Raw genomic sequence first — 13359 nt, 5'->3', positions numbered from 1 at the left:
ATTCTAGTCTGTGCTCATCACCGTATGGATGCTGCATGGATATCCATATGGCTCTGTTGCAGCTTGGTCCTAGCCTTGAGTTCCTACAACACTTCCAAACTTTAAGTATGCACTAGTATTATATATTTCACTTGCCCAGCCACAGGTCACTGCCTGCCTGGTAGGCCCTCATGCAGCAATAGCAGCTGCACAAAGCAAGCTCATCGCTACTGCCAGATAGACAACTTTTAAACTGTTGGTAATTACACAGGGATGACAAGTAGCTTCCTACCTAACCCATTACTTGCAGAATTTATAGCTGTCTGTCTGCTTACTCCATGGGAAAGCCAGTCCCACTTTGATATCTCTGTAATGGACCACGAGAATGAGCTTCACACAGAGAGATCAGGTGACATCAGCAATCTCCAGGGCTTCCCAGTATCAGGCAACTACTATCTGGGTTGGTTTACACTCTCATTTCAAAGGCAGGTGCTTTCTGATTGCAGAAGAACCTGTACATTGGGGTGGGAGAAACCCTGTGATCTAGGGTGAACCTAAGAAAAGCAAAAATGAAATCTACCTGCATGCCATTACTTATGGTAGGCCTAAGGTAAATGTTAGCAACTGTTTGTTGAAGAAGGAACAAAAAACCCAAACAAACAGGACTGCAGAGTCCACTACAGTCATTGGGGACATAAAGCAGAAGCTCCATAGATTCCACTGAACTCAGCTGGTAGGAAAGAGAAATCTGGCAGAGAAAGAGAGGAAGCTCTTCACTCCCCCAGACTAAGAAGAGGGGAGTGGTCGCACAAGCAGCTTGATAATCTCAAAAGCCACTAAATTGCTGGAAAGCAAGGCGGAGGCGGGAGGAGCATTTAAACAGCATCTTGTCATCAGTGCTCCTAGGAAATCCACTTATCACCACAGCAAAGGTTTAAAACATGTTTAAAAAGTAATAGCAAAATGAACTAAACAAGTGTCAGAGAAAATTTAAACCTCATTCCTGACCCAATGTAAGTCACAGACTGACAGCAGGACCTGTGGCCAGCAGCCCTTAAAATTAAAAAGCGAGCTGCACATTATAAAAGTTCCTACATTTCAGATCCTCAGAAGGAAGAATCACTACACAGTGGACTGAAGTCTGCCTCAGTTGCTCAAAGGGAAGTTGTGTTTCTAAACAGCAGCAACAGCACCGGCATGTTCCCTCATGAGTAGTCTTTGTACTGCTAAAACATTGCAAAGCACTTTTTAAACTACATCTTGTAAAATCCACAGAATACGATAGTGGATGGAAGAAGTGCAGAATTAAGAAACTTGTCCGAGATCTCAGAACATGCAGGTAACTCAGGAACAAACCCTTGCAGAAACTAGTACAAAACAATGTCTTTCCATGACAACACATTGGGCTTTTTGGGGCTTTAAAATTAAGTAGTGTCAAAGTTTACCTTAAAAGTGGGAAATTCAGACACTTGCCCACCTGATCAGGCATTGAAGGCATACAAAAACTGAAGAATCTACAGCTCTAAGTAAGTATGTGCTTTACAATGGCATTCTGCTCAGCTGAGATAACAGGAATTTTGAGTCTTGCAGTTCAAATGCATAGATAAATTCCAGCAGTCTTTCCTCTGTTTACATCAAACTCACTAAAAACAGAGTTCTTCATGCTCTTCAGAAAGGGACATTCAGCACTCCCACACTTAGTAGAGGTTAAAATAAGTAAAACTTTACTCCCAATGGAATTAAATTACACATGTCCCCAAACTGACCTTATATTGAGCACTATGGCTGTGGGTAGCTTTCTATAGAGACAGCCTGGCAGAACTCTCTGGAGAGCACTGTCAAGTCCTCTCAAGTGAACAGAAGTCACTACTGGGGCACCTTTAAGGAAGCAGCTTTACAGGTAAATATTATCTATGTGGACTCCAGATAGAGCTTCCATGTTGTTATGCAGACAAATAAAATCGTTTCACACACTGAGCTATGAGAGAGCATGCACAGATTTTATGAAGCAAGCTACAAAGCCAAGCAACAACTCCAGTGTGCTTCTCAATTACCAAACTGTTACTAGTTAAAAAACTGATCCAACGGAGGCCATTGCAAGGCCTCGCCACCGCATAATGGCACTACACAACTCTCCCCTTGATTATAAGCAGAAATGCACAACGGGTGGCTTTTCTTGTGTCTGTCTCTGCAACTAATGTTTAACAGTAGACAGAATGTAAAAAACCTTGTTCTTCCTTCCTCCACAATCATAGTAAAAATATTCAAGCTTAATGCAGAGTTTAAGACATGATTTTTTTTTTCTATTCCCACTACAGGAAATTAGTGATACATAATTCATCCTAACATAAATATCTTTGCCCGGGCTCCATTAAGTACATTTAATAGAAAGTATAGTTATTACCAAATCTCAACCCTGAAGCTCTCATTCTTCTCCTTGGAGAAAACTGAAAGCCTACTACCTTGGTTTGATTTAAGGTTTTTGATAACCCATCTCCAAGAACCCAGATTCAAATTTTGGCTTGGATTCCATTCACTTGGGAGTTAGGTGACCTCCTTCTAGTCCTTTTTTGTTATACAAAAGTAGGAAATTATCACTCAGCTGTGAACTCAAGAAAGAGTTTGGACAAAACAGCACATGTCTGCTGGCCAAGCTCAAGATGCACTGGGACAGCAGATGCACACAGAAAGTTCACATTGCACCTGTCCACACCACATTCAGCATTATTATTATGGCCAGAGTCATGAAAAGCAAAGCCAGGAAGCATACAAAAATCTGAATGCACAAAGAAGCCAAATACTATTGAACAAATCCCACTTGATGCTAATTAACATCAAGGCTGGCCAGAACCTGCTGTGATTCAAACTTGCACTCTCTGTTCAAGCAAAACTTCAGGGAAGCCTGGCAGAACCAGTGACTGAACCACAGGTGCAGGAAAAGCTAGCTGGGTCTCTGAATTGCTTTCATATCACATGGTGATGAAGAACAGTCCGCATCAGAGCATGATAGCTGGGAACGGTAGCCAGCCAGCTAATCACACAGTGATCTCTCATGCCTTTTCATTGTTTTATGAAAAAGAGGTTCTGCCAATTGGTTTCAGATCAAAATTCTTCCTAATCAGGAAAGAAAGAAAATTTATATAAAATGATGCTCAGTAGGAATTAATCAGAAACACAGTCCTCCTGAAGGCATAAGCCTTTTTGGTTAAGTAAAAAGTTGCCACCAGCTAATGTGCAAGACAGTAATGATTAGCCATCTGGTGGAGGTTCCTGCTAAGCTTGCCATGTTACCCCCTATGCTGAGGAAAGCAGAAGGTGGATCAGTTACATTCTGTCCTTGCCTGTAATTGTGTGGTCACCCTTAGGAACAAGACACAAAGCTTTCCAGCGCAACCAGGAATTATAACTGTTCCGACTTTTCAGCAGCCCCTTTTTTTTTTTAATGACTGCATCCCAGCTAAATTATTTAAAATAAAAATTATCTATTGCCTTTCTGAAAGTTGAATTTATCCTCAAGCTTTATCAATCTTTGTTATTTTTGCCCCTTTGTTTCCTTCTGCAAAAACTGCAACTGCCAGGATGCTTCCCAGTCATCTAAAGAGCATCAGTAAACAGGAGCAGAGACAGATGGCTGCAGCTCAGTTTAAACCGGCACAAAATCCAGCCTCTCCCCTGCACTGCAAGTACTACTTGTAAGATACAAACATATGCATAAAACCAAACAAGAATGCAGCAGTCCCAGATAGAAAACAAGTACGTATATACAATCTATTAAGGAAGAAGTCACTGTGAGGACACGGTGCTGAGGTTGCATGTACAGTGAACAACCATTACAACTGTACAGCCTACCAATAATACAACAACGGGATGTAAGGATGGCGGGGGGGCAGGGAAGAGTTCTCCCTCCATTGTTGCTCCCAAAAGTATTGCTGGCAAAAAACAATCAGCAGGGAAAGTAAAACCAGGTATCTCCTTCCAGTGAAGTTACTCTTCCTGAGAACTAATACACCAAACTCACACAACCTGAGAAAGTGACAACATCTCTAATAGGCCTCTCCATTCACCCACTACTTCAGGAATTCACTCACATTGACAAACAACATATTAACCCCTTATTAAAATGACAGATTCAGAGACAAAGAAAACCCACAAGATAACTCACAGATTTAGAATGACAGAGGTCTATCAAAACAATCATACTAGGTTTTTTTTCATTCCTGGATTTGATTGTTTTTCATCTACTGCATAGAAGACTACTGGTGTTAGCACAAGATACAGTTTACAATATGTGGCTTGCTAAATAGGTTTATTGAATGTATGTGGACATCTCAATCTATCTGAATCAACATAGTTCACTGTTTGCCTCTTCCACCAACTATAAATCCACTGTGATTCCATGGACACACCTGCATGCCCGAATGTCTTTCTTACATAAGAACAGGTTCAAACATTGCCCATTCTTCCCCAAACAAAAATTTCAACTCTGCTGAAATTAAATTAACAGCTCTCCCTCAGGGCTTCCTGATACTCCAAGTTCTTCCTTCACTTAGTGATAGCAGAAAGCTTCAAGAACAGGGTTTCACAATCATCACCTCCAATCAGCTCTAATTGAAGGATGACACTAGACAGAACGAGAAACTAGCACTCCAATTAATACAGACAGGAAAAAACAAGGTTGTGGGAGCAACATCATTATTGGTAAAGCTCCAGCAAAACCCTCAGGTTGTAGCACGTTGGCACACTACCACCTCTGAGGTAGAGTTTAACTGCTCCTCAGTGCAAGAATATGAGGGAGGGAACAATCTGGTGGTGAATACTGCACATTTCTGGCCTTTTGTTACCTCAGTGTTCACACTGAAACTTTAAGAACTGATGAACATGGGACTCTGTTGATCATCTCAAGAGGAGCCTGAATCAACCCTTCTGGGAATCAAATCTGTGTTCCTAAAATGTAGTCTGATGTATACTTCTGCAGGACCTTCCTAAAAAAGGACAACTACAAAGTAACTACAGACTTCTCATATTAAACAGTTGCCCCCTTAGAGCAATTCACCCAAGGTCACCTAGAAAACCTCTCCCATTCATTTCCATGATTCTATTTCCTGCTCCATACGTTTAAAAGACTAAACAAAAAGCTGGTACACACCTGTATCCCCATGGAAGCAGCTGTCCTGGTGACATCTCCCAGAAGGCAAATCTCCATCACTTGGCCAGATCTGTCCTGTTTTTCGTACACCCACAATAGTAGCCTCAGACACAATGACCTGCTGCTGCCTGTGCCGTTTTTGAGACTGGGGGGTTGGTGGACTGCTACTGTCAAAGGACTGCTGAGAGTTCTGGGAGGGAGAACGGCTTTTATCCCGATACATGCGGTAAGTGGTAGGGCTGGGGGAGACATGGCTGGACTGCCCTGAAGAGAAGTCTTCCTCACTGGAGGTAAGGTTCTCATTAGAGCTACAATCAGGAGTATATCCTCCTCCAATATCTTCAAAACTCCTGGGGGAATAAGATCTCCTGGGCCAAGTGAGATGTTTTTCCTGGTCAGCTGTGCCCTGATTTCGCAGAATAGGTCCTTTCCCTTCTCCTTCCCCCATCATTCCACCAACATAGATACTTTGATAGGGTTGAAAGTCCATGGGCTGCCAAGGTGAGCGGTTGCTGCCATTGGCATTAATCAGGTTATCTTTGAGAAACCTGGGGTTCAGTTCAGCATCTTCATATTCTCCATCATAGCCAAAGGTGCTCTCCGAGGACCTTCCCCTGTAAGCAGGCCTCTGGAACTCGCTGAAGCTGGGTACCATGTTAGAAGGGAGGGAGTGCAAAGACTTTTTGCGTTCCATTTGCATGGCTTGGCTACCAAGGGAGCTTATTTTATCGGAAACATCTTTATCGTTGACCTTTACCAGACCTTTCTCATGATGATACTCCATGTTCACATAAAAGGGCTTTTCAACAACATCCTTGTTATCTCCAGAAGAATGTGAATTAACCTTTTTAATCCTCTCAAAATTGGACCTTAGCGCTGCCACACTGGTGCTGTTCCCTCTCTCCTTAGAAATAGGTTCAAATGATCCCTCCTTCTCAGCAGATCCCACTAACCTGCGAGTGGAAGCCGATCTGTGTTTTGAAGGAGAGCCATCTGTATCACAGCGATTCTCTGTATCTTCTACAACTCTCTTCAGTTTCTCTTCACCATAGTATTTACACCTGTCCTGCTCTCCCTCTCCATGATGGGGGCTGTCCAAAGGCGACAGGTCTGACCCATCACTCTGGGTAGACAGCTTCCGCAGAGAGGGTATCCTGGGTTTGAACTTTTCATCCCCGTGATGTGACTTGCTTTTTTCATATTCATCTTGGTCAGCAGACTGGTGATGATGCAGGTCTTGGATCTGCTGCTCTGCACCCCCTTCAGGCAACTGAGAAACACGTTTAAAACCCCATCTCTGTCTATCATAGCTTTTTTTCTCCTTTGCCAGAAGAGTCTGCAGGTAAATCATGCGGAACCTCTCCTTGTTGACCTCCATCTCCAGTCTCCGGATAGATGCTTTGCACATCTCCAGCTCCTGTTCAATGTCTCCCACAGATTTCAGCTCCATTTTAGGAGGCTCAGAATCCGCAAATTGTGCTTTCCAAGCCTCCACAAACCCCACAGGGTCCACCATTTTGCATACAAGAGTAAGTGGAGAATACGGGAAGGAGGCTGGAGAGAGATAGGTGGAGAGAATAAACCAACCGGATCTCACATGTAGAAGCAGAAACAGCTCCCGACAGGGTCAACTCAATGCGTCTCTTTCACGGTCCATGCAGGGAAACTGGGAGGCAAACGGCAATCCTCGGAGCAGTCTCTCCTCCCCGTCTCCTTCAGCTTTTGCCGGCCCCAGCCCCCCCCCCGCCCCGTACACTCGCTACTCTCTCCCAGGCATGACTGATCTTTTGCTAGCGAACAACAACGCTCCCACCCCGGCGATCCCAGAGCACTTCAAAGTGGGTGGACAAAGGAGCAGGCTCGGGGCGGGGGAGGGAAGGTAAATATCACCACCCACCCACCTCCTGCCGCTGCCGTCCTGGGCACGGTCCTCCGTGCAGCCACGCTCAGGAGTCCTCCGCTCCGTCCTCCCCTCGCCAGCCCCCGTGTTGTGCTTTCTCTTTCTCTCCTCCTTTCCCCCTGCCCCTTTCCCTGTCTCCTCCTCCCGGCTATTGTGCTGTCCTCCGGGCGCACACGCTCTCCGGAGCCTCCGCGCAGAACAGCGAGGCGGCGGCGCGTCCCGCGGCGAGCTCTGCCGCTATCCCTCGGTGCCCCAGCGCCCCGCGGCCCCGCGGGAGCCCCCTCGGCGCGGCGGCTGGCGGCGCGGCAGCGGCTGCCCGCGGCTGCCCATCGCGCGGCCCGGCTCTGGCGGCGGCGCCCCGAATCGCAGCGCTGCGGAAGGGGAGGAGAGGGAAGGAGCCAAGCGCAGCGACTGACACGGCGCTGGGGCCTCTTAAAGGGGCAGCCCGGGCCGGCTGCGGGAGGCCGTGCCGCGGGACGCGCGGGGCTGGGGGGCGCCTGGCCCTGCGCCCTTCCCCACGGCGCGCTCGGAGGCGCGGTGAGACAAAGGCAGAGATTTGCTAACTGGCGTGTACATTCACGTCTGCTCAGACTCGCAGCCGCGGGCCTGGCCATCACCATAGGCAGACGTGACTATACCTAAGCCTGGGCAAGAACATACCATACGCATGTCCCTGTGTGCACAGCCAGGTATCCATTCTTGTCCATACATCCACGCCCTCATATATTATGGATAAACACCAGCACGTCTCTCCACTCTCTCATGTTCACAGCAACACTCTCCCCCCAGGCACTGATGCAGCTCACCTTCAAAGGTCACGTTTTCCCCCACTAATGTAAGTGCTGTTTAGCAGTAGGCTTGTCATTCACGCAATCCTTCCTTCCTTGCCAATAAATGACAAGCTGGATTTCTGAGATGGGCAACTGGTACTCTAAAATCACTATGACATTAACAATAAAGGCAGGTTTGTTCAGGCATTAGTCTCACTTTTGTCCTGTATATTATCCTAGCCCCAATAACTCAGAGTCCCACACCTCAGCTCTGGGTGAAGGGTGGCAAATGATTTAAACAAAGTCCAGCTACTGAGTATTACTCCTCCTGAAATCACAGTACATGATCTTGCTTAAGCCCTGTATCCTTTCCATGTACTAATTCAACCTCTGAAAAAGTAGTAAAAATACACCTGAAGTTCCATCTTGCCCGTTTGGATGACAGGAAAAAGTGAGATATGTACGTCTCATACCCCCCATAAACCTGCTTCTTTCATGTCTGCAGTGAGGCATACCTTTTCTGGTACATGTTACTAGAAAAGGGGGTGGAATATAGCCCCAACAAGAACTAATAAAATCCCGTAAGAATGAAAAGCACAAGTCCCCAGGAGTAGCTCTCTTACCTTCGAAATATGCAGTGTTTCATAATCCATTAAACAGTTTTTCTCTTCATGCTTTTTTATATGCCAAACAAAATATTTTTTGATATTTTCAGACATATCACAAATGGCTAATCATGTATTCAGCTTTGCATAGTTCATCCCTCTTGGTTTTTATTTCCTGGCTTTAACCTCTTTTCCTGCACTTGTTTCCTCAGCTTTTAAACACATAACAGGCATTGGCTGACCTACATGGAAAACAGATTATAGTCTAAATCATAATAAAAAAATCTATATGTTTAGTAAATACCTCTATAAATCTTTCAAGAAATCTCAGTCTTTCACAGAAATAAAATTAATTGGCTTTTCACCATTGATACTATTCGCCTTAGTGACAGTTTGAACAATTAAATTCTGACATGCAAGGTATTTCTAGTAATATGAAGTTTAAGACTGTACTGGCATGGTTATAATAATGACAGTTATATTACATCATAGGGATACGTTTTGAATTCATACATTACTTTTAATGAAGTCTCACAGTTCTGATTTTTGTGCCCTTTCTGGAGCTAGTAAGAATTCTGGTGAGTCAGAGGAGGGATTTCTGTATGCACACTTAACTGCTAGTGAATAATACTATTAAACACCTGCACCTTCTTCACCTATTGAGGTACTACAACATCAGAAATCCCAGTGGGAATTGAAGGGATCTCTGAATTTTTGCTTTATGCATTCAACAGAGCATTATGTTAATAGGATACAAAATTTCATTAAGGCTATGGTGGCAGACACATATCTGTGATTTGAGACCGAGAATCCTGTGGTGAGGGGACTAAACTACAGACAGACTGTCCAGCACATACCCTCTGCTGGCCTACAAGAGATTGCAAAGCCCTTCTCAGTCGAAATGGAACAGTACTACAGTGACCATAGAGCCCCCTCTTGTGGGAAAGAGGAGCCAGTCGGCTCAGTCTTAAAAGCTCTTGAGCTGGCACTTAGGAACGGTTTCTTCAGCATGACCCCACATGAGAGAATCAGAGGTTTTGTAAGAAGAACAAAAAAATGGTAGCACAGAAGCAGAGTCTTTTCAAAGAGAACTAAAACAGGATTTCTGATTAATCCGTGGCTGAAACTAAGAAACCATATTGTTGTAGCACAAAGCAGCACTCTGTGGTAGAGTTTGACAAGGCCAGTAAGTCTCGAAAAGTCCCATCCACTCTAAGTCATTCTATAAACCCAGAAAAATGGGACCTCCCCTTATTAGAATTCAGAGAATGACAATTTTTCACTGCGAGAACAACTTTCTGGCCAAAAATACAAGAAACTGATTCAACCATCTCCACTACCAAATGCAGATTCTGCTACAACTTCAACTTGCCAAACATTTCATTTTAACTCGCATGCTCAGAGGATGCGATACAGAGAGTTTATAGCATTCACTCACCGGTGTGTTATATTGTACAACGACCTCTAACATTGACGAAAACCTGAAAAGACAGAGGGGCACAGATTTATTCATGAAGAATGGACTCTGGTCGTACCACAATGAGCCGAGCCTGAGCTGGGAACCAACAGGATTCAGAATGATCTGAATCACATGACCTATAAGAATACAAATAATAATACCCTAACTATGAAATAATCACTCAGAAGGCAGAAGCAGCATTATTAAAAATTAAAAGGAAAGGCTTTTATAGTAAGAAATTAACTTTGCCTGTCAGGTGACTGTTTCTTAAACATCTTTTGATCCATTACCAGTTATTTTGCTCAAAGAGATAGGCATACTTATTTAAACAGGAACTCATTAACGCATTAGCTTCTACTTACTAAGACAAGAAACAACATAACATTAGTATTTCTTTTGGGAAATTGATTATTACAATTGCTTGTTATCTTTGCTTCCAACTGCCTCCAAATTTCACTTCTCCAGTTCCTCATCTGCAAATTCCACAATTCCAAGTCTACCTGTGTTTAGAGTTAACACAGTTGTTCCAACATTGTTTTCCACAATATTAAGGCTTCTTCAAAGCCAATTAAGTTGCTGATAGAATGGATTAATGTGCATAGATGAAACACAGACCACATAGAAACATTTAAGAACTTGCAAATTTACATTTATTTTTCCACGAAAGTTAGTTTCCTTTGTGCTTTCCTAAGCAATTCATCATTTGCAACATGATCAAACATTCATTTTAGATGATCAATTATTAATACTGAGTTCTTTGCAGGGGGAGTCTCAGTGGAGCTAAAAAAACACCCCCCAAACCCAACCAATCAAGAAAACCCCACCAACCAAACAAACCCCAGTCTCAAAGCATCCATCATAGAATAGATGGAGTCAGACCATTGTCAAGTGGTAGTTAATGACTGACAGAGTATTATATTTGCACATGAGGTTTTTGGAGCTCCAGAAGATACAAAGCAGTAATGACATCAAGCAATGTACTGAATCACTAGGAAAAAAAAAACTGTCCCAGTTGATTTTCCAAGCAACGTGATTGCATTGCTGAAGAGATTGCATCATTGAAGAGATTGCATCTCTGATTTTGTAAAATAATTCAGCTCAGCAATGAAAGAAACACTTAGGAGATGTATTTTTTTTGGGGAAAAAAAAAAGCCTGGAATCCTGATCTTTTCTTAGATTTGTTACTGAGTCATTTTGCAGCTGTAAACACTAACACGTCTGCACTGAAACCTAGCACATAGCCTACACAACGTGATTTGCTGCAGCAGAGTGAACCATCTTTTCTACTCTCATTCAAACTCAGTAAACATGAAGACCATGGTTATGCTGCCCACTCAGTGTAGCACATGGTACAAGTGGAGTGTATATTCATCATCCTTGTGAAACAGATTTAGGAGATGAACAAATACATAGAACATCATAAGGTCAAAATATTACACATTTGGATAAATAACTCCTTACATACCCACACATATTCATTTTCTCCACCAAATGCTACATTTGTCTTTGCCAACAGAATTGGCACAATTGCCAAAGTGAAGATTGTCTGATGAAAAAAGACACAGAGTTCGTAGATCTCTGAATTCATCACATTCTATGAAGCTGCTCTAACTTATGTCAAAAAAATAAGAGTAATAAAAAGGATGTTTAAGTCATCTTTTCTCCACTTTTTCCTATTTCTTATCAAACAATTGGAGGGGGAAATGGCAGAGAATCTAGAATATTTTCAGTTTGATGCACAGATTTATTAACAAACGCCTTTATTTTCTCAGCAGCTCAAATCTGAAAGGTCCTGTTATAATCAGTTTTCCAGATACTGTTGTTCCTGTAATGATTGAATTAATATCGCAAGAAACTGTAACTTGTAACTGTCTATAGGTTTTCTTCTTTCTCGCCATTTAAAATAGTCGCAGTATGAAATTTAGAGCATTACAGAAGATTTTCTACTTTTTTTTATGCCAGCATAGCATGTAATGCAGGATTTGAATCTTAGAAGTATGGAGTTATAAGCTGCTGATAAATTTCTAGAGAAGCAGTCTTTCTGTTGTCCCACTTTGATCCCTTTGTTATTTTGAGTGCTTACAGTAATTTTGAAGGACCATAAATTTGTATGGTTGAGTACAAGCAAAGATTTACAGCATCTCATTTATCTTTCGAGAAATATCACTAACTAGATACTCAGAAATGAATATTAAAATTCAGTGAGATATACTAATGTTATTTCCCTCTATTTTTTCCAGTATTTCCCTTTCACATCTTTTGTACTTTTGCAGTTTAAACCTAATTATCATAATCAATCATACTAATATGATTTCACAAATACTCACCAAATATCTGTTATGGCAACATTATTTGTCATTCAAATTTCTGGCAATGTCACTTGTCAGCAGGAATTACTTTTAAAGCAGGAATATCCTTCCACATCAGTCATTGTTGCCCAAAGAGCAGAAGAGCATTGTAAAGCTGCTTTACTTCAATGAAATACAGTGGTACCTAGAGCTAATCTCTCCCCATTAAACAGTGATTGTAATTTCTAAAGAACTAACTGCACAATGTTATGTCAAAGGGTGTTTGAAAAGGCAAAACTGGGGCAATGGTTTTTTTGATCAAGCCAGGACACCAAGTCACAGCAACATGTCCGGAGAGCAGGTTCTACCATAAGCATTCAGCAATGACATCTTCATACGGCAAGTACCTTAGGGCTTAACAAGAATGTGTCTGCTTCAAAGAACTCCATCTTTCCCATGCCTCTAAACCCACATACACTTCCAAGTCTTTTCACAAAATGGCAAAACTATTTCTGTGCTATTACTGCTTCTGTTAAGCAGTGGAACAAATTGCTCCCAGCATCTACTGATCAAATTATCTTGTCCAGTAAAAGCAGATAGAATGACTAAGAGTTTAACAGCAGTATCAAATCTAACCTTACCAGCTCAGAGTTCCTACCACAGACAGGGATGAACAAGTTCATGACTGAGACTGTGTATGGTTCCAGCATCATGTTACATTACTACAAACAAAAAACCCAGTTAGAATAAAATGAAAATGTCATTACTCTTAGCAACAAAGTATAACTGCAGTGTAGACAACATTCACGAAGATCAACCCAGAGAAGGATTCTGCATCCTCTTTGGAAGATGGAATACATGAAATCTAATTTTTCTATGCCATGTACTTATGTGACCATTCTTTCTTATTCAAAAGAATGGAAAAGAATAGCATTCTTATCTGGTAAGATTTTCAAAATATTAGACACCTGGGATAAAACAACAATGTTCCTACCTGGACTTCTCCTAGGCTTGGAAATACTTAAATACTGGGCTCTGATTCTCAAGTGGAAAATGAAAAATAATAAAGATTTTTCCTGGATGGAGAAACCACAGTGAAAACTATGCAGTCTGCATTTGTGTACTTCCATACCTGTTATTTAAAAAAGATTTCTTTTGGAACAGTTTCAAAATATTTGGAATAAGTAAAAGCAAGTCAGAGTTACTTTCTAC

At 42.3% G+C, this 13359-nt stretch overlaps 1 protein-coding gene across 2 annotated transcripts in view; it reads right to left on the bottom strand.

The window, feature by feature from the left end:
* The window catches only part of BCR (BCR activator of RhoGEF and GTPase), a 101302-nt gene extending 94648 nt beyond the window's left edge, over positions 1–6654 (bottom strand). For both annotated transcript variants that reach the window (XM_059827469.1, XM_059827470.1), the window contains exon 1: positions 5126–6654. In XM_059827469.1, coding sequence (XP_059683452.1) covers positions 5126–6641 — 1516 coding nt within the window. In that variant the 5' untranslated portion in view covers positions 6642–6654. The remainder of the gene's footprint in view (positions 1–5125) is intronic.
* Positions 6655–13359: the final 6705 nt, after the last annotated feature.

This window comes from Gavia stellata, chromosome 21 (assembly GCF_030936135.1).
Source record: "Gavia stellata isolate bGavSte3 chromosome 21, bGavSte3.hap2, whole genome shotgun sequence".
Lineage (NCBI taxonomy): Eukaryota > Metazoa > Chordata > Aves > Gaviiformes > Gaviidae > Gavia > Gavia stellata.
The sequence above is the reverse complement of the archived record's forward strand: the minus strand, read 5'-3'. Positions and strand labels throughout refer to the sequence as shown.